The 19,566-nt window shown below is 42.2% G+C and overlaps 1 protein-coding gene across 2 annotated transcripts in view; it reads left to right on the forward strand.

The window, feature by feature from the left end:
* The window catches only part of CD99 (CD99 molecule (Xg blood group)), a 30,225-nt gene extending 11,996 nt beyond the window's left edge, over positions 1–18,229 (forward strand). The window contains exons 2-10 of one of the 2 annotated variants that reach the window (XM_086472217.1): positions 9,171–9,206; positions 9,643–9,672; positions 11,189–11,230; positions 11,377–11,418; positions 12,887–12,958; positions 14,292–14,333; positions 14,882–14,992; positions 15,810–15,866; positions 18,163–18,229. In XM_086472217.1, coding sequence (XP_086328343.1) covers positions 9,171–9,206; positions 9,643–9,672; positions 11,189–11,230; positions 11,377–11,418; positions 12,887–12,958; positions 14,292–14,333; positions 14,882–14,992; positions 15,810–15,866; positions 18,163–18,188 — 458 coding nt within the window. In that variant the 3' untranslated portion in view covers positions 18,189–18,229. The remainder of the gene's footprint in view (positions 1–9,170; positions 9,207–9,642; positions 9,673–11,188; positions 11,231–11,376; positions 11,419–12,886; positions 12,959–14,291; positions 14,334–14,881; positions 14,993–15,809; positions 15,867–18,162) is intronic. The other variant, XM_086472901.1, reaches the window with a different exon arrangement.
* Positions 18,230–19,566: the final 1,337 nt, after the last annotated feature.

Here is a 19,566-nt window from a genome sequence, read left to right on the forward strand (position 1 = left end):
GTAGTTCTGACTGCTTGTGACATGCCCACTGTTCTGAAGTACGTGCTTCAGAGCAAGAGGTTTCACGGGTGTCAGTCAACTGCAGAAAGGTTCTTGCCAAGAACTGCTGAAGCTATTACTAGATGTAAGTGCAGAAATCCTCGAGAACTAACAAGATTCCTTGACTCTGGAAGAGGGAGAGGTGCTAACATACTGACTTTGACCTTTGGAGAGTGTTATGAAAATTTGCAGCTTGCCCTTGCCAGCTGAGGAGAGAGGCTAGGATGAAAAAAGGCAGAATTATAAGGGTAAATATTTATTCATGCACATGAGGTGTCCTAGTCAAATTGAGACACCCCAAATGTGGTTTTACACAGGGTTCTTGTAGCCTTTAAACGTTGAGATACAACATGATTTAACTAGTCACTAACGCCCACGCTACTGATTACTAATCATAGTGAAACTTTGCAAAGCACCTGTATTTCTGCAGCATTCTTGCCACTTGTCTGTTGATCCAAAAGTCCTTGGAGTCGGTCTCGCTGTAGTTACCTATGATGCCAGCTGATGCTGGGAGAGTTTCGAAGAGGAGTTAGAGGGGCTCAGATGCTGGCATTATCTTGGTTGTCCAGGCACTTCTTTTATTCTTCACACAACAGCTCTACGCTTCCAAGAAACAAAAGTCCTTATTTACAGGGCTGAGCCGTCCCTTGGTTTCTTTTACTTAAGCATGAACAATGCCAAAGTCTCCAGTAAAATTCCACTACTTTGGTACATTGCAGTGTATAATGTGAAGTAATATATCTTGACAAAGTTAATACACTTTCGTACTATAAAGACGGATTGATATAATAGTTAGGGAAGAGAACTTTCATAACGAGAGAACATGAGCCTTGTGGTAAGAATGCACCTGGTTATGGAAATTTAGGCTATGTGAGTAGTAGCTGTAAGGCTTGTCAGCATTGTGAAAGCTTTAAAGTCCTGTCTATCAGGCAGCTTAAACTTTGAAGCTGTAGACTGTGAGCAACATGTATTTAAAGGATTTTGGTTTCTTAGCCTTATAAAAAAAAAAACTACTGACATTTTTTATGCCAGACAGAATTTCAGAAGTGGCTGAATGCAAAGTAGGGACACAGTGCCCGCTTGATCTTGGTGAGATGTGAGAACGGGGTTTCCTAAGACTACTTCAGAGCTCACAGTCCAACCCTGGCACAGGTTTCTGCAGAGGCAGTGGTGGAGTGCAGAGGTGTTTTGGCCCATTTTGCCTGCTCCGCGAGCCTCCCTGGGGGAAGGGTGATTGTGCCGGCACCTGAGACCTGGGAAGTGGGGCAGGGGGTACTCCTTGCCAGCCCCAGGGGGAGAAGGACAGGGCTGGCTTCTGCAGGTGCTCTGTTGACACAAGAGAAGGCAGTGGCAGCAGTGGCCCCAGGAGTGGCATTCCTGACATCAGGTAACTTCATGCTTAATGCAGAGTGATGTCTCTGTTGGTTTGGGGCTGCTATGAGGAGGAGTATCAAGAAGTGAAGACCAGCTACCTAGAAGGTTGAGAATTTCACTGTGCCTAGCACTTGCAGGTACAAGGACCAGCGTGCAGACTTTGAATAAGGCTGGGGAATATTTAGTCAACACCTGCAGCCTTCATCAAGGGTGTGCTGCACATGAAAGCAGACAAGCCTGTGCTTCTGTCTGCCAGTCGTATTTTGCCTTAGTCCATGGATTTACACAAAAGGAAACTTAGTACTTGCTTTCTAGAAAATACTTTATTAAAACACTCACTAATTTCAGTAATGCATTTATGCTTGGTAAGGCCAAATACTTAGGTGAAATAGGAATAAACATAGTGTATGACATTTGCAGTCTTGAAGCATGGTCAGGCACTTCTGAAGTTACTCGTAAGAAGAAATGAGCGAAAATCAAATAAATGTGTCCAATATCTTTTTATTTGTTGCCATCTGGATCCAGCACCTTTATTATATTTTGCACCCCCCTTTTTTCTTCCCACTTCCTATCCCAGTTTCCCCAAAACTTCTTGATGCAAGTGCCATGCTTCTAGAAGAGCATGCCAAATGTTCTTCTAACAGCTTTTGTTAGTGTAGCTTGGGTTTTCACTTACAAACTTCATGAGACAGAGCAATGTATTTCAGTTCTCATCTGTCAAAAGAATTGCAGAGGGACAGAGTGATTTATTTTGATTGTAGTTAGATGAGTTTTGTAGCACAAGGAATTTAGTCCAGTGACTAGAATTGGCTCAGATCACAAGACCACAGGCTGCTGAGGCTGGAGCACATCTCTGGAGACCTTCCAGTCCCACCCCCTGCTCCAGCAGGGTCAGCCACTGCAGGTTGCCCAGGCCCATGGTCAGCTGGGTTTTGAATATTTTGAATATGTGGGGGAGGTACTTTTCTGCAAGAAACAACTTTCCTCAAAGCACGGAAGATACTTTAGCTCTTTCCAAGCTGCTGTTAGTGACAGTGCTTTGGAAGCTCTTTTAAGCTTAAGGAGGAGATCTGGGACCTGTGGCTCTGCCATTTTGATGTGTAATGTTGGTTTGCCACCAAGGGTTGTAACGAGAAGAGAATCACCGAGAGTCCAGACTGTTGCTTGGAGGGAAAGTGGTCACATCCGTTATGGACGTGCAGAATTACATACTGTAAGAAAGTGGCCAGGCTAGGTTAGACATCTTACCACTGGGCAGGTTGTGATTAAGAGGCCAAATATTTGCTTTTATCTTCACTACCTGACTGAAGGGACTTATAAGAGTTCTTGGACCTTTGGTAGCTATTGTGTAGTTCTCTTTTACCGCTTCTTGTTTCTGGATAAGTAGCTCAGCATTTGACAGGGCTGTTGCTATCATGTTAATTCTCTAGCTCCATGGTTGGCTCTGTTGGTCTGTGTGCTTTCTCTTGATTTAGAACTTCCATTCTGTCCTCTTATTCCAGTATCAAATCATCCCCGTAAAATTCTGTTTATAGCTAATGTTTAGAGCCCTGTTGTATTTTCCTACTTTCTACAGCTCCAAGGGGCAACAAAAGTTGCCCAGTGCATTGGAAACTTTTGGAGAAGCAGAATTCCACAAATTGTGCTTCAAAATATGGGATTTTCTTCCTTAGTAAATGGCTTATTTTACCATGTTCTGTTAAAAAAATGTCACAGAACTACAGTCATTTAAGTAAATAGTTTTGAGTCAAAATGTGACCTTGTAGGCTTTTTAAAAATATTAAATTGCCATTTTTGGGTGGAAGGATAAGTTAGTACTTCAGATATTAAAATAAATTGCAGATTAGTCTAAAAACTATTTTCTAGCAGTCTGATCAGAAAAAGATTACGCCACATAATTGCCTAACCTTTTCTGTACTGTATTTTCAAGATTGGTGCAAATAAAAGTAACTTTTCAGGGAAGTAGCTTTTGGTTCGCTGGACAAAAATTAGATGTGATAGTTATTAGGGTAGTCTTGTGCATTTTTTTTTGAAGGGGAAATAAATCTTTTTATTGGTTGCAGCAGAGGCTTAGCTGGCTTTATTCCTGTCAGATACATTAGTGAACACTCCAGATGTGCAGAAAGCAGACACTCCCCAGATGTAAAAAATTATCTTTTTTTTTTTTTTATGATTTACTGTTGTTATTGTGTTTGGTCCGTATTTATTTTAGGTGGGAAGGAGCTTCATTCTTCTAAACAGAACTTTATGCAAAACTTTTTGTTTTCTCTTGCTTTGCAGAGAAACTAAACTTGAAAAACAGCATCAATAGGTAGGTAGTTGTAAGAGGAACAGGGTTTGAAAACAACTGTGTGGGATTTAATTTCATGAGACTCCAGACAAGGCTAATTATAAACTGCTGCTTGGCAGTGGGAGTAAACATCCCATCTGCATTGCCTGGCGCAGAGGGATCTTGCCTGCAAACCTCTGCCCTGGCTGAGAGGAGCAGTACACTTTAAAATATGTTCTTCCGCTTGCAGCGAGTGGTTTTCGTGTTCCAGGTTCTTCATTTAAAACCTCAGAAAGGCAGTTCTTACAGCAGGGTGTAGAGAACGAAGTCGCCTTTCTCCTGGGTTTTTTGTGGTTAAATGCCTCCTCTTGGTTTTGCCTGATGAGGACACGTTGGAAAACAGCGGTCAGAATGTGAGCTGAGCAGCAGAAGTCTTTTATTGTAGATAACTAATGCTGGTGGGGCAAAACCTGTGTTGAAATCAAATGCTGGTAAGTTTAAAAAAGCAATTGTAAGGGATGTGATGGCTTTGCTCTGTTATTTGAAGTGTTTCATGAACAAATTCCAATGTGTTGGCTTCCCCGTATTTTCTGTAGCTTTTGTTATGGGGTGTTGAATAAGAAAGCGTAATAAAGACATGGTCCTGCTCAAGCGGGTCCAGAGGAGGGCCACAAAGATGATCAGGGGGCTGGAGCACCTCCCCTAATGAGGACAGGCTGAGAGAGTAGACCTTATAGCAGCCTTCTAGTACTTAAAGGGGGCTACAGAAAAGGTGGGCAGGGACTCTTTATCAGGGAGGGTAGTGATAGGACAACGGGTAATGATTTCAAACTGAAAGAAAGGAGATTTAGATTAGGTATTAGATTAGGAAGAAATTCTTTCCTGTGAGGGTGGTGACACTGGGAGAGGTTGCCCAGAGAAGCTGTGGCTGCCCCCTCCCTGGCAGTGTTCAAGGCCAGGTAGGATGGGGCTTTGAGCAACCAGGTCTAGTGGGAGGTGTCCCTGCCCATGGCAGGGGGCTGGAACTGGATGATCTTCAAGGTCCCTCCCAACCCAAACCGTTTTGTGATTCTGTGATTTCTTCTCATGTTTTCCATCCCTCAAGGGGAAGAAGCACAAGACACGGGAGTATAAAATCCAGTTTCCCTGCTGGAAGTTGGGAGAAGTTGCTTTTTGCCTGGTTGCCCAAGAGTTTGTGCCCTTGTGGCTGCCAGCATCCTTGTCCCCCAAGAAGGCTGCCAAACCTCTTGTAAAATCTCCAAAGATGAGAGGCCTCTTTGAGCCCTAGACTTTTGCATATTTAATGAAAATGAGCAGCTAGGCAGCAGGACAGACCCAAGCTGGGCAATCACCAACTGAATGAAATGTAACAGGAGCAAGTGCCACATTGTGCACCTGGCATGGGTTAATCCTAGTTATATGTACAAATTGGGGGACAGGAGGCTGGAGAGCAGCCACATGGAAAGAGATCTGGGGGTTTGGGATGATGGCAAGTTGAACACGTGTCAACAGTGTGTTCTGGCAACCACAAGGGCCAACTGTGTCCTGGGGTGCATCAAGCACAGCATAGCTAGCAGGTCAATGGAGGCGATTGTCCCACTCTACACTGCACTGGTGCAGCCCCGCCTTGAGTACTGTGTGCAGTTTTGGGCACCTCAGTATAAGGGTATCAAGTGATTGGACTCGATGATCTTACGGGTCTTTTCCAACCTAAATGATTCGATGAAACTATTAGAGTGTGTCCAGAGGAGGGTGACCAAGATGGTGAAAGGCCTTGAGAGCAAGACTTACAAGAGGCAGCTGTAGTCACTTGGTTTGTTCATCTTGGAGAAGAGAAGGCTGAGGGGTGATCCCATTGCCATCTACAACTTCCTCAAGGTGGGCAGCAGAGGAGGAGGTGCTGATCTCCCCTCTCTGGTGACCAGTGATAGGACACAAAGAAACAGAATGAAGCTGCATCAGAGGAAGTTCATATTGAACATTAGGAAAAGGTTCTTGACTGAAAGGGTGGTTGGTCATTGCAACAGGCTCCACAGGTTAGTGGTCATGGCACCAAGCTTGTCAGAGCTCAAGGAACGTCTGGACGGTAGTTTTAGGTAGTTCTGCAAGGAGCAGGGAGTTGGACTCTGTGATCCTTCTGGGTCCCTTCCAACTCTCAATATTCTATGATTGTAAGGTAGTTGGCCACTGATGGAGGTAACATCCAGCGGTGGGACAGGGACAAGCAGACCACTGTCATCTGATCCGTAGGCCTGCAACCGGAAGACCAGCGGCAGCGTGCAGGCTCTGTGGTGCACAGGGCACTGGCCAGGGAGGGAGGAAAGGAGGAGGGCATCAGCTTTTTTAGAAAAACAAAATTCAAGCAGACTGTTGCTCAAGTCAGAAAGTTATGTTTGTGGTGATTCATCACAAGTCTCCTTTCTTGGTGTGTCGCCAGACACATGACTGGTGGAGGAACTTTCCAAAGCTCGTGTTGGCTTCTGTAGAGGAATGTAAATATGACTAATCTAATAACACAGCAGTAAGTATCTGAGAGCAGTGATGGTTCTTTACAAAGGACTGCTATTTGCGCAGTTACTTGGCTCTCTTGAGTACCCTCTACCTCATCGGCTTTTCAGAAGCTTATGTTTGCTCTTTTGTTTTACTTGCTGGTTTTCCCCCATTTGACACAAACTATGCACGTTACTGGGGACAGCCTGCTGAAGATCTGTCTCTTTGACATCCTGTTGTTTGAGCTATGGACATGGAAGGAAAATAGTCTACATGCTTCAGAAATGTTGAATCTGCTCATGCCCCTAGGAGCACCTGCTGTATTGTGCTTTATACGCAATATAATATCTGCTTTATTTGCAGGTGTCTTTGCTTAGACTAAGAAAATACTCATAGACTCGGTTAATCTGGGTGCTCCTTAAGCCTGTAGGGAGTGCAGCATATTCTTGATGACTTTTTCTTCTTGGATCCTGCTACTACCTTTATTCTGGTTTTGTAGCTTTATCTCTGTTGTCTGATTGTTTCTTCCTGGAACCATCTGAATCCCTGGTACTGAGCTTCTCTCCTTTCAAGCTAAGTAATTGAACTTCCAGTTCAGTTGCACCCACCTGTGCTGGAAGCTGAGTGAGTACAGTTGTAAAAGAAAGTGCTTTAAAGACATGTGAGGGTCTATCACAAACAGTGGAGAAACACCTGGTCTTTGCTGGGAAAGCAGACTACCAGCACTTCAGGGTGCACATTATTGTACTCAGTTTCATAAGCTAGGTTTTGACATTTTCTGCTACTTCGTTGAGATAAAGTAATGTTTGAAGAGCCTGACATCTTACTGCATGCTTGGAAAACAGAACTGTGGTTGCAGAATATTGAATAATTCCAGTCAATATATAATGATTTTTTTTTTTCTTTTATTAACTCTCAGATTTGTTTATTGCTCTCTCAGAGTGTGTCTTCTGTGAGATTGGCAGTCAGCAGTCTCATCCTAAATTATTTCTCCGTGAAGCTCATGTGTGAAACAGTCCCTTAAAATAGCTGTGTGACTGAATGCACACTTTTACAGTGGTTTCCTCCTCTTGAGGGAAACCACTGCAGCTGGAACCGTTCAGAGTTCTCAGGCTAAGTTTCATGGTGGCAGTGAGCGACTCTTCCTATGGCCTTTTTTCTGCTCCAGGTAAAACTTCAGCTGCACCAGAGCATAATGTCAAGTATATGTGCTTGATTTTCCCTCTGCCACTGCTTCCAAAAAGAAATGGTGCCCTTGAAATATACCCACCAATGTAACATTCATTGAGTTAGTGACGTATCTTTAACCTTGAGACAGATGGTGTTAACAGGTGGCGGTGGTCCATCCTGTCATTGCTACTCTGTAGGGTTTTGAGGAGCATGCATCTTCAACAGGTCCTTCTGCCTGCTGCCTTAGACTAGCAAGTATCTGATCAGGTCCTGCCTTAGGCATTCTTCCCTAGAGGACGGCAGCCTGAGAGATGTATGTACTTGAGAAAACAAACAAACTAGAATTCAAGTTTGAGGAACAACTATGCAAATACCTGTTCAAATTTCTCTTGAGTGTTTTGACCTATTTTGCCTGTTAATACGGAGGTTTCTTGGTGTAGTCTAAACAAAGGGGTAACTTCAGAAGTAACTGAGATTTGGGTCTTAGCAACTGCTTATTTTACTGAGGTTTTTAAGATAGTATTGCGCAAGATGATGTAGGCTTCAGATTAACAACCTTCAAATATTTTGCATTCTGTTAAACAGTTTTTCATGAGCTATGTATGTAAAAGAGCTGATGGTCTCCACCTGGAGTGAAGTGTTTGATTTTTATTCCTCTCTTCAGACTTTGCAGTAGCAGTTCTGACTGTTCTTCTGTAGCTACATTCTTAGAGGAAAAGCCAGACACATCAATGCTTTATGCCTGTGTCTTCTGAAGTGTATCTTCTGAATTAAGGTAGCTCTGGCTGGAATTAAGTTTTGATCTGGCTGGCATGATACTCTGTAGGTAGAAGAAGTCTTCCAGCTTCTTTGGAGTGGTATATTTGGATGTCTTTCTCTTTAATAGTTGGTGTCTACTTTCATGCCTTTTCCCATGCTTCAGTGAAAGTAGGAATGATGAACTATCAGAAATATCCTAAGCAGTAGTTTTAGCTGTCCCTTTATCTTACAAGCCTCTGCAGCTGAGCTCACCCTACTGTATTCATGCTGTCATACCAGTTTGTCTCATGAATATGTTGAGTTAGTGTGTGTGCAGTTGGCTGGGTAAGCAGCAGTAGCTCTAGCAAGTGACCTAATACAGCGAGAGAGAATGTCCTTTTCCCAGGGCCTAAAAATGAAACTTAATCTACCTGGAGTGGAGAACCCATAGTGGTGACAGCTGCATTTAGGAAGTTGAAGAGACTCTTCAAGATCATCTCTGCTAATAACTTAACCACCTTCACACTGTTAACCTTCGTCAGGGAAAAAGATAAGTCTTACAAACCCATGAAACTGTAATTGATAATGCCAAAGTATTAAATCCATTGCCGGATCATACAACTTTCACACCGGCCTTCGTGCTCCAAGGCTTTTCTTCACACTTGAATCTTGTAAATTCTTGTGAACTGAAGCCGTGTGCCAGATCATTTTGTGATTCAGAGGAAAGAAGGCTGGGAAAGAATGTGCTGTGGATTGCACTAAGCAAGCGTGCAATAGCGGTGGCAAGAATAAACAGTTAAGTGCCTTATATTGACTGTAGGAATATATGTTCTGGCCCTCTGGATCCTTTCTATAGAGACAATTTTTAGTGCTGTTTCTTTTTTTTTTGCCAAAGGGATGGGTGGATAGTTGTCTGGAGAAATAGCAAAGAATGTCTGTCTTCAGCTCTGACTCAAAACATTCTTCAAGTCTGATGCAGGAAGCAGAAAAAATACCTCCAGATAGATCAAAGACATGTTTATGGCTGTAATAAGTGTTGGTTTTGAGTAAGAAAAACCAGTATTCTTACTGTTGCTTTCATCTTTTACAGGCAATTTTGATGACTTCAAATTACAAGATGGATTAGGTAATTATTAATTTGAGAGCCTGAATTTTTCACTTCACTGGCACACAGAGTTGTGATGTTTCTATGAAAGAAAGCAGTTCCTCAATAGCAAAAGGATTTCTGCAATTTGGAGTCTTCTGCTAGCGCTTTCAGAAATTTACTTTTTGATTTCACAAGCTTGAAGACCCTGTGGGAATCTCTTTTGTTGGCTTTGAATCTGCATATTTTGAGCTTCCTCACCTTAAGCTGGCCCTTGGCAGGTACCATGATCACCAAAAGCAGCGTGTGGTTTGGCAGATAATGCCTGGTGACTGTGGTGCTCTTCCGTGGGCCACTGTTGCATGAGCATGCCGTTGTATTCTTGGTGAAAACATTGTGATGTGCATTTTATGTAAAAATAGTCTAAAACTTGTTCAGTTTTTGCATTACATTTAAAACTTGCCTTCTTTCTTTGTAGATGATTTTGACTTGGGAGATGCTCTTCCTGGTAAGTATGTTTTCCTGGATACTGCTCAGTGGAACTTGGTGCAAAGCCTGTCCATCCTTCATTACCGAAATGCGATAAGGGCGCTGAGTTGCTTAAGGTAACAGACTGTAGATAAAAATAGTTGCAGTCTAGTTATGTTTACTTACCTTCATTTTTGAGGGTTTGAATCACAAAACCAGTTTGTATTTCACTCATTTCTTAGCCATGTCCTACTTGTATCCTTGCTGTGTCTTCACTAGATGGCACTCATTCCATAAACTATTACTTATGAAAGTAGTTTTTAAATCTCAAGTAATCTCTTCCTTTCCGGGAAGTAATTTTAGTAGCACAAGGAAACATTAATCTGTTTGAAATAATATGAGGGAGGGTACTCTTTCTAATGCACTTCAGCTCTGCAGCGTGGGCAGCAGCAAAAAATTGGGGTATGGTTTTCACTCAGCCAGTAAAAGATGCATCCAGTTGGGCAGATACTGGGCAGTAGCTTTTCGAGTACTATCACTAGACCTGTTGCAGTATAGACAGCTTTCCTAACGCAGGGTGTACAGCTGTAGGACAGTAGCGCTGTTTGCTACTCTGATTTAGCCCCTTGATGTTTTGTCTCTCTTAAAGCAGTCTGTTTCCAACTGCTGACATTTTTGAAAAAGAGTTGGCTAGTTGAGAAACAGTTGGCTGGATGGATCAGATGGTTCAGGTGAGTGGAGAGGACCCTTTATAGGATGGCAAGCCTAAGCTGGGGACTTCGAACTGTGCTCTGGAGGTGCCTGCGTCTTTACTTTGAACATGCAGAGAGCCTAAGGAGACCTGATCTGACTTGTGCTAAAGCTGAGAGGAGGCAAGACCGTGCAACATCAAGGAGAAGTAGCATACAGAAGACATGGTCGGCTAGATTGTTTCAGCTGTTGGTGAAAACACTGTTTTAGAAAACCGCTGCAGGTGTTAATTTGATGTGGGTAACAAAGACTGTGACCGAACAGTACAGAGATAATTACTAAGATCTCTTATTGTCCTATCTTGTGGCAAGCTAAATGAAGTGTCATTGTGGGGACCATAAGTCTGGTTCTATTGTGTGAGGGTTTTTTTGTTGGTTTTTTTTTTTAAAGTGAGTTACCAACCTTTATTAGCGGGTAAAAATCAGGTAGTTTTTTAAAAGAGGAAACAGGGAACTAATCTGTACCTGATAGGAAAATTTAAAGTAGTTCAGTGCTTGAAATCGTAGGTGCAAACTAAAATGGTGCGTAGCACTTGGTGAGTTCTTCTGTATATGTTCAGTTACAGCGATGGTCTGACATACAGGCTAATGTAGGAGAAACACTGTTAATTGCATTAAAGTACACTGTTTAACCTAAAATAACCAAACAAATACAGCATTAGCTAATGAAAGGAAATGAAAATGACATGGGGAAGATTTGATACCATTCTTTTAGGTCAGATAGTCTTTCAAGGTTCCTATATGCTCTGCTTTTTGTCTCTTCACACTGGTAACCTTGTTCACTTTATTCTAACTATTTGTCTACAGATGACCACAAGACAGTTTCAACTGCAAGTCCTAGAGGCACTGGTAAGACTGACCTAACAGGAATTTCTGAACAGTAGGAAAGTATTTGTTAATCTTTCCTAGTCCCTTTCAAAGTTACTGTATTGTAGTTCGCTTTTGATACCTTAACCTTTTTCTTTTTTTTTTCTAAATCTCTCTTTTGTGTGTAGATAAGCCCAAGCAAGGTCCACCTACACATCATAAAGACACTGGTAAGGCTTCTAGCACAAATTCCTGAATTGTGACCTGGTTTTACTATCTTTGTTAAACTTCTAATAATTACTCCTTGTTAATTGGCTGCCCTGTATGTCAGATGTTGCACTGGATAAACACTGAGGATAGAGGAAAAATTATCTTGCATATAAGCTTTGCAGCAGTCTTGAGATTCCATTGCAAACCTGTTGAGTCACTTTCCTTTCACTTAAAAGGGGGATGGTGCGGGAGGAGGAAGGATGGGACAGATTGTGTGTGCTTGGGGCAATGCTGTTCTTGGCTGCTTATGGTGGAGCACCTGCGTATTGGTTTGAGTCCTTTCATCTTTACCAACTGAATTCCTGCTAGTCGCTGGAAAGTAAGTAGGAACTACCTGTGATCTGTGTTCTTAGAGCATCTAAATTAAAGGTAAAGCTTGAAGTTAAAGGGTTGTGGTGTTTTTAGGTTTTTTTAAAGACTCAGTTAAGAAATAGAATTCTTTTGTGTTTGAAAGGTAGGCTTGAAATACATGTCCTTCCCTGCCTGTTGTGCTTTAGAGGCCTTCTCTCTCTTTGCCTAACTCGGAACAAAACAGATTCTGATGGATGCAGCATATCCACAAATACGGCAGTAAAGAGTCCTTACCTGGGATGCAAGTCCTGGTTCTTGTTCCTTCTCCTGCCTGATTTGCAGCAGATATTTGAACTCAGATCTTGCATGGCCCAGTACAGTGCTTTTGCAACCCAACTAAAACATCTTCCGATGCAGTGCTTCTGGTTTTGCTGCTTGAAAAGGGTTTGCTCTGCATAAACTAAAGGTTCATTTGGCAGCAGAGGCAAGAAGGAGAACTCAGACCCCCCATGAGGTAGGGTCCAGTGGAGGTGGAGAGGGACTAGTTGTGTCCTGCAATAAATCAGAGGAGGGAGTTACGTTTGGATCTTCCCATTGTTATGCAAATACTGCAGCCACTGGACTGTGGCATGTTGAACTTTTTTTTTTTAATTCCCCTAGCTACTGTGTTGTACAGGTGTAAAAGACTGGTTGTGACTTAGAAACCCAGCTCTGAGGAAACGTTCACAGCTGCAGCCTAGAAAAGGAATGGTCCTTTCCTGTCCATGTACTTTCTCTACTTTAACAGGATAGTGAGACTTGGGCTGTTCCAGTTAGGTAGCTTACAGGGCTTCATGCTCGCTTAGCCTATGACTTGTGCAGTACTACCTGGTCTTGGACACTGACTTCCCTTAGTTGTTCAGGAAGTCCAGAGGCAGCAGTGCTGCTATCAAACTGTGTAGTGCTGAGCTGAAGGGACTTGGGACTGGGAGGGCTTTTGAACATGAACGCAAACATGTTGTGATATGACGCTCAGCCTAAAACCGCCAAGAACTCAGCTGAATGATCTACAGAAAACTTCCATGTCATTATGTGCCTCGAGATGTCTTTTCACTGAACTTAAAACGTCTCAGATGATACGGTTTTTCTTTTTTATAGGTGGCCTTGATGATTCAGATCTATACGATGGCAGTTTACCGAAAGGAGGAGGGGATGGTAGTGGCAGCAATGGTAAGATAGTAGGTTGTGCTTCATACTGATCCTATGACTACCTGAGCTTTTGATAAAAGCTTGCTCACAAGCTGGTTAACACGGTCGAATTTGTAACACCTTTGGTTCTGGTATCTGAAACGTAGGAGTATTCCTTCCAGTTCAAAAGCAGTGTGTTCTGTCTCTGCCAAAAAACCTCCAGATAATTAAGAGGTAAAACTGGTCTAGAGGTAAAACCTCAGTGATGTTTATGGTTATGCTAAGAAAGATGGGGTTTAAAACTGAGATGTAAATGTGGTACTTATTTCAAAACTCACCATGAATCTAGTTCTTAAAGGCATCCAGGTGTTATTTTCAGATCTTCTGTGACATACTCTGTTTCATTAAGTTCTTGTGGTCAGGAAGCCCAGGGATGGGCCAGAAAAGGTTCCGCCTTGTGTTCTCAAAAGATTTCATCTGTGCCACAGGATGAATTGATCCTTAGACTTCCAGGTGATGTGGGGCGTATCTACTCTGAGCAGTGTAAGACCATTTCATAGCTTACCAAACTCTTTTTGAGTAATCTGCCATGTCTAATTGTTATGGCTCAGCTTGGCACAGAGATGGTCATTGGGACCACGCTGCAGTGATGGGGCCATCATTAGGATGGGGTTAGTCGTCCCTGGGCACATTGCTGCAACTTCGCTGTTTCCAGATGAGAGCTTAAGTGTCTTGATGTGGTGTTGAGATGTGCTGCTGGTTACTGACTTCTTCAGGGAGTTGTCCTAAACAGAGATTACTGATGCTAATTTTTTGGGAAGCTTTCACCTTTGAAGGTTCTTTTGGGGCAGTAACTTGAAAACTGGCGGGGGCAAGAAGCATCTGTTGAGACTTGTGGGGTGTTTTCGTCTGCACAGGTTCCTGCTTCAGTGGTATGAGTTGCAGAGTGGAAAATAAGGGTAGTATTGACAGAACTTCTGTCTTGTTTACTAGGAGGATTGCCAAGGTATTTAGTAACTGAGGCTGAGATTTTAGGAAAAGATAGTTGGTTCTGTGGAAATACAGTTGAACCTTATCCTGAAATGATATGCTGTTTCTCTCCACTGAGTATTCCGTGCTGGTGGGCAAGTTGATTAAACCAGATTTCACAGGTGTGCTGCACTCATTCTGTGGAAGTGCTGAGCCCCCAAGGCTGAAGTTGGCACCACCAGGAGCTGCGGTTTGAAAACAGGAAGTTTGTGTGCCAGAGCTTAGCACTGTATGGATATAATAGATGGCTTGTAATGTTGCATGATTAACTGACAAAAACATTGTCAATTATGATATGACTGTTCTTTAGATAAGTAAAATCTAAACTTTTTGTTCATTTTTACAGAACGAAAGGGCCCAAATCCAAATAGTGGTGAAGAATCTGATGGTAAATGCATAAATTTGTGTGTATGGTGGTGTCTGCATGTCTGAAGTTTGTTTTCTGGATTTTTCTGTGTTGCTACTACCCTGCTAGAGCAGTCACTGCTGGTAGCGGGCTTCAGCTTAAAAACTTTTGTGGAATCTGGAATTCTCACTTTCAAGCTCTGCATTCATAATTCTTTAAAATCTCTGTGTTGCAAATTATTCAAAAGTGTTGAGGTCTCAGAGACGCTGATGCAGTGATTGCGCGCATCCAACTTTGATTTGGCTATGAAAGGGTGGCTTTTTTAATTAGTGGAATTTAGAACAGGAGTGCTTCAGTTCCTTGACAATAGGCATTGCTATGAAATCAGTGGTTATAAAATTAGAGGATTCACTTTCCGTTATTCACAAAGACAGGAGGAGCTGATTACTACAGTTTCATGTAATAATTTCAGTTTATTGTTTTTCGGAAGTGTTCACGGGGTTTACTTTGAGACAATACAAGTTTGATATTGCTTTCAGTACTGAAAAAAATGTATACAAACCTTTTTTTTTTTTTCTTTCTTCCCCCAGCTTCTCAGGGAGCAATAGCTGGAATTGTAAGTGCTGTGGTTGCTACTGTAATTGGAGCAGTATCTAGTTTCATTGCTTACCAGAAGAAGAAACTCTGTTTCAAACAAAGCGGTAAGAATTCTCAATTAATTTTATTTCCTGCTGTCTAAAGAGATGCATTTTTGTATTTATATGGGGTCTAGAAATTGATCTTACGCATAAGGTAGTTTTAATAGCACAATGAATTTGCATTCACAGGGAGTTACCTCTTACTAGTCATCTAACACAGGGTGCCTGAAGACCGCCTCGCCTAAAATGTAGACTTTCAGAAGCAGACTTAAGGCTTTGCATTTCTGAAAATAAAAGCGCTTCCTGCTAAAGAGTAAGCAGGAGAGACTTTCTTTAAGGAAAACTGAGTGGAGGTTGGGGTTTAGAGACTATTTTCATGCTGAAAAATACGTTGTAATTTCTGATTTTGTAAATCTTGCCTTTGTGTTTTCCCAAGATGCTTGCCTGCATACTAGTTTTCAGACAACTGCCCAGATGTTCATACCCAAATGATTCTTTCTTCTGCAGTCACCTATCGCTTGCTGTCTGCTTCCTTTCCACCTAAATAAGATACAGCTTGGATCAGAGAAGTTTGGGAGGACTGTGGGTGATAGGTGGGGCAGAAGCTTTGTTTTTATCCTTTCTAGTCTTTCTGACTGGTTGGTGAAGGGAGATAATAGAGCAGCCATCCACCCAGGCACTGCTGTTTTGTACTTTGGGAAGTTTGGAAACTGAGTAACATCTACTGTGCCTGTTGAAGTTAACATGCAGTGGGCACAAGGGCAACGCAACTGCTATCAGTAGCCCAGCTTCTTCAGCGCTGTTTCTTCTCTCAAATTATCTCAATCAACAACTTTGAAGATAAGAGAATTTGAATGATAAACATTTGTTTGTTTCCCAGCAGATGAAGAGAATGTGAATATGGAAAGCCATCGAGGAGCGCAATCTGAGCCACCTGGTAAGAGAAGAATCTAGATGGAAGATCAACTTTTTGGTGGGGAACCTATTAAATGCGCTTTATTGACATCTGACATAGTGGACAAAATTACTTCACGCTGTTTTGTTTTGTTTAAAAAAAAAAAAAAGTTTGTAACTACCATGACAACTGACTTAGAACTGAATCAAGATTTCAGTTCTGATAATATGGCCACTCTTCTCTAGTTTTTTATTCTTTGGACAGGTTAGTTTATTACCTTGAGGAGTCCTTGAAATACAGGAGCTTAGAAAGAGCGGAGTTGAATTTTCTCTGCAAAAGTATTATTAAAGACAATTATGAAAACACAAGCCTGCTCCTTTAGTGTGATACATAACTGCAATTAGCTGGCAGGTGTTTTATTAGTGTATGTTGTGTCTGATTGGAATCTGATACCTTTTTTGATTGTGAACCCATATACATCTCTGCAAGAATGTATATTGAAAAACATGAGTAGTCTTTGGGCAGACATGAAACTACACTGAAGGCAAGGAGGGGCTGAATTTACTAGCATGTTGTTGTAACTAAAACCATCTCTGTTGTGAACAGAGAATGATTCTTGTATGAAAGAATCATCAAATAGTAAGTCTTTCTACAATGGTGACAGATGTGGAAGGATCTCTTTTAAAGCAACAAAACCTCTAACAACCTCGCCCTTCCAGGTGTGGTTGTGTAGGGTACTTGGCTGATGGAACAGGTCATGAACTCCAGGAAAGCCATAGATAGATCTGGAGGAAACAGCACAGGTGAAAACTTGGCCTTCTAGGCTTTGTGACTGGTCAACTGGTCAACAAAGGAAGAAGCTGTACCACCTCAGGCTGAAGTCTGTTGGGTGTCTTTGAAACACTGAATATTAAAATCTCGAAGCAGTATAAATTTGCAGTATATTCTTCTGTGGGCTTAATCTAAAACCTGCAGAACTAGTTCTGTTCTTTTTGTAATAAAAAAAAATAATTATTCATTATTTCTCTCAGGTTATTCATCAGTTTGCTAAAGACTTCCATCTGGCTCACGATCCTCTTTATAAACATTTTTCCTTTAAGCTGTTTAAACTCTCAAGGAGGTAGTGTTTTCTTGGGACTGGCTGTTGGAAGTCGGGAGTGGAGATAGGCAGATATCCTCAGTTCAGCTGTGCATTAGTGAAGCAAGTAGTCTTGTTCAAAGACATATGAGTTGGAGTCAGGATATGCTAAAATTTTGTCAGGATTCACTGGAACTTAGATGTGAAATGCATCAGATGATGCAGTTTATTTTAACTGATAAAGTAAAACTTCAGATGTTGTCATAGAATCATAGAACCATTAGGTTGGAATAGACCTCTGAGATCATCAAGTCCAACCGTTGACCTAACACCACCATGCCCACCAAACCATGTCCCGAAGTGCCACATATGCACGTTTTTTGAACACCTCCAGGGATGGTGACTCCACCACTTCCCCGGGCAGCTTGTTCCAATGTTTGACCACTCTTCCAGTAAAGAAATTCTTCCTAATGTCCAATCTAAACTTCCCATGGCACAGCTTGAGGCCATTTCCTCCTGTCCTATTGCTAGTTATGGGAGAAGAGACTGACCCCCACCTCTCTACAACCTCCTTTCAAGTAGTTACAAATGGTTGCTCCTGCCTGTGTACTGATGTCATGTTACATCCCAAATTTCATACTTCTATGATATTTTTCAGGCAAGCATGAGCATGTTTTGGGCCAAGAAATTGGACAACCATGGTCAGCATGGTGCTAATCCTCATCTAGGTTCTGGGAGTCAGCAGACATTAGCTCTCTTTTGGTAATACAGCGCTGATACAGCTACATGGCTTCTAGTTGGAAGCAGTCTTGCATTAAGCCAGGTCAGATGGAATGGCAGAACAGGTTGTGTTTTTAAAACTTTATGTAGACGTATCTTTGACTTCCTCAAAATGTGGATAACCTAGGCCAGTACTTTCTTTCAATAACCCACTTTTTCTATCAGTTAGGCAGACTGTACTCCATTTCATTTCTGCATCTGCAAAAGTGCAAGTCTGAAGCTGCGTGTTGGGTTATCCTGCAAGTGTCGGTAGCTACACAGATCTAGTAGGACGAGGTTATTCGAGTGAGAAATCTGGGATGTATTACCCCTCGGCGTGCAGGGTACTGGCTTCACAGAATCAAGCTGCTGCTTACCTGAATTTGTAACGCACAGTTTCAAGTGCCTACTGAAAAAGTCTGTTGTCCACATACATAGCAATATGTAACTTACAACGTACGCTAACTTGTTCTGCTAATCTTGAGCTGTTTTTCACTTTAGTTCAGCGCACGCTTCTGGAGAACTAAGTTAAAGAAACCGCGATGAAGAACAGATCACTGAAACTGGATAGAGAGCCTGCATTCTGCCTGAAAAAAAAACAAAAAAAGGAAACAAAAAAAGCGTAATGTAAACAGCAGAGTCTGAAGCTGTATGAGAAAACAGTTCTTGTTTGAAACACCTCTGGGAGTGTGACTTAGACCTGACTACTCCTGTATGGTTAGCCCTGTGAAGCATTGTTGCAGACCAGTATATGGCCTTAATGACAGGAGCGTAGATGTATGTTGTGCCTTTACATTCTTTCCTTTACTCCTGTGACAAATGGGTGTGTCTCAAGTGCATTCAGTATGTTTAACTTTTCCTTACCTCTCCAAAACCAATAAGCGATTAATGTTTGGTTATGCCATTGCCTCCAGGCAGTGCAAACATTTTTTTTTTTAATATCCCATATGCAGTGAGTGTGCCAACCAACCAACCAACCAACGTGGTGTATGTTGTGGGCACCTGAGAGCGAACGGCTCACTGCGTGTGGGCGATGGATCTGGGAGTGGGTGCTGCTGGTACAGTCTGTGTAGCTGCTTGGGTCAGCCACCAGGGAAGACATACTTGTTCTTTGAGCATCCAGGAGACAAAAATTCAGAGTTGGCTTTTTTGCACTTTTTTCGTTGCATCTGTCTGGTACAGATTCAGAACACCCACACTAGTGCACACAGACCCTTCATCCTTTCCGGCTCTTTCTGCTTAGCAAGTACTGAACTGGTCAGAGGTGGAAAAGCCTGATTTGCAAATCAGAACCGTAATTAGATTTTGTACATCTGACGAGATTGATGTTTGGCGGTTGTCTAAACAGCTGTGGATGAAGCCTTGGGCAGTGGGGATTAACATCTTCAGGCTTCCATAACCAAAAACTCAACAGAAAATAGTGTTGAATTCGGAAGGTTTATCTTACGCACTTAGAAACAGCACTACAGTTTGAAAGTACGTAATTGCAAGGCTGACCAGACCGACCCACCCTCAACTCCACGAGCGCCCATTAAACAGTGCAGACAGCATCCGTGTGAAGGGTGCTTTTGGAATTGCGAAGGATTGCCATCGGGGTGAGGACCCGTGATTGCATCATCAACTGAAGGCACTTGTGAGCTTTGCTGCGGCGCTTGAAAGCCACGAGAGGGTTTCAAGGATCTGTGGAAACATGGAAAACTCCAGCTCGTAACAGTTAAAGGACTAAGTCTGGAATAATACCTACTTCTGTCTGGAAAGAATAGTCTGACCAGTTCTGTTGGCTTTCGTTGTAATTGTTTCCAGTTTTCATGCAAATTTACAAAATGCGTCTTACTGATGTGCTTCAGCCGCCTGGCGAAGTTCTACAGAAAGATGACATTTCATGGAACACCTAGAAGTCATTAT

This window comes from Leptosomus discolor, chromosome 1 (genome assembly GCF_034619465.1).
Source record: "Leptosomus discolor isolate bLepDis1 chromosome 1, bLepDis1.hap2, whole genome shotgun sequence".
Classification (NCBI taxonomy): Eukaryota; Metazoa; Chordata; class Aves; order Leptosomiformes; family Leptosomidae; genus Leptosomus; species Leptosomus discolor.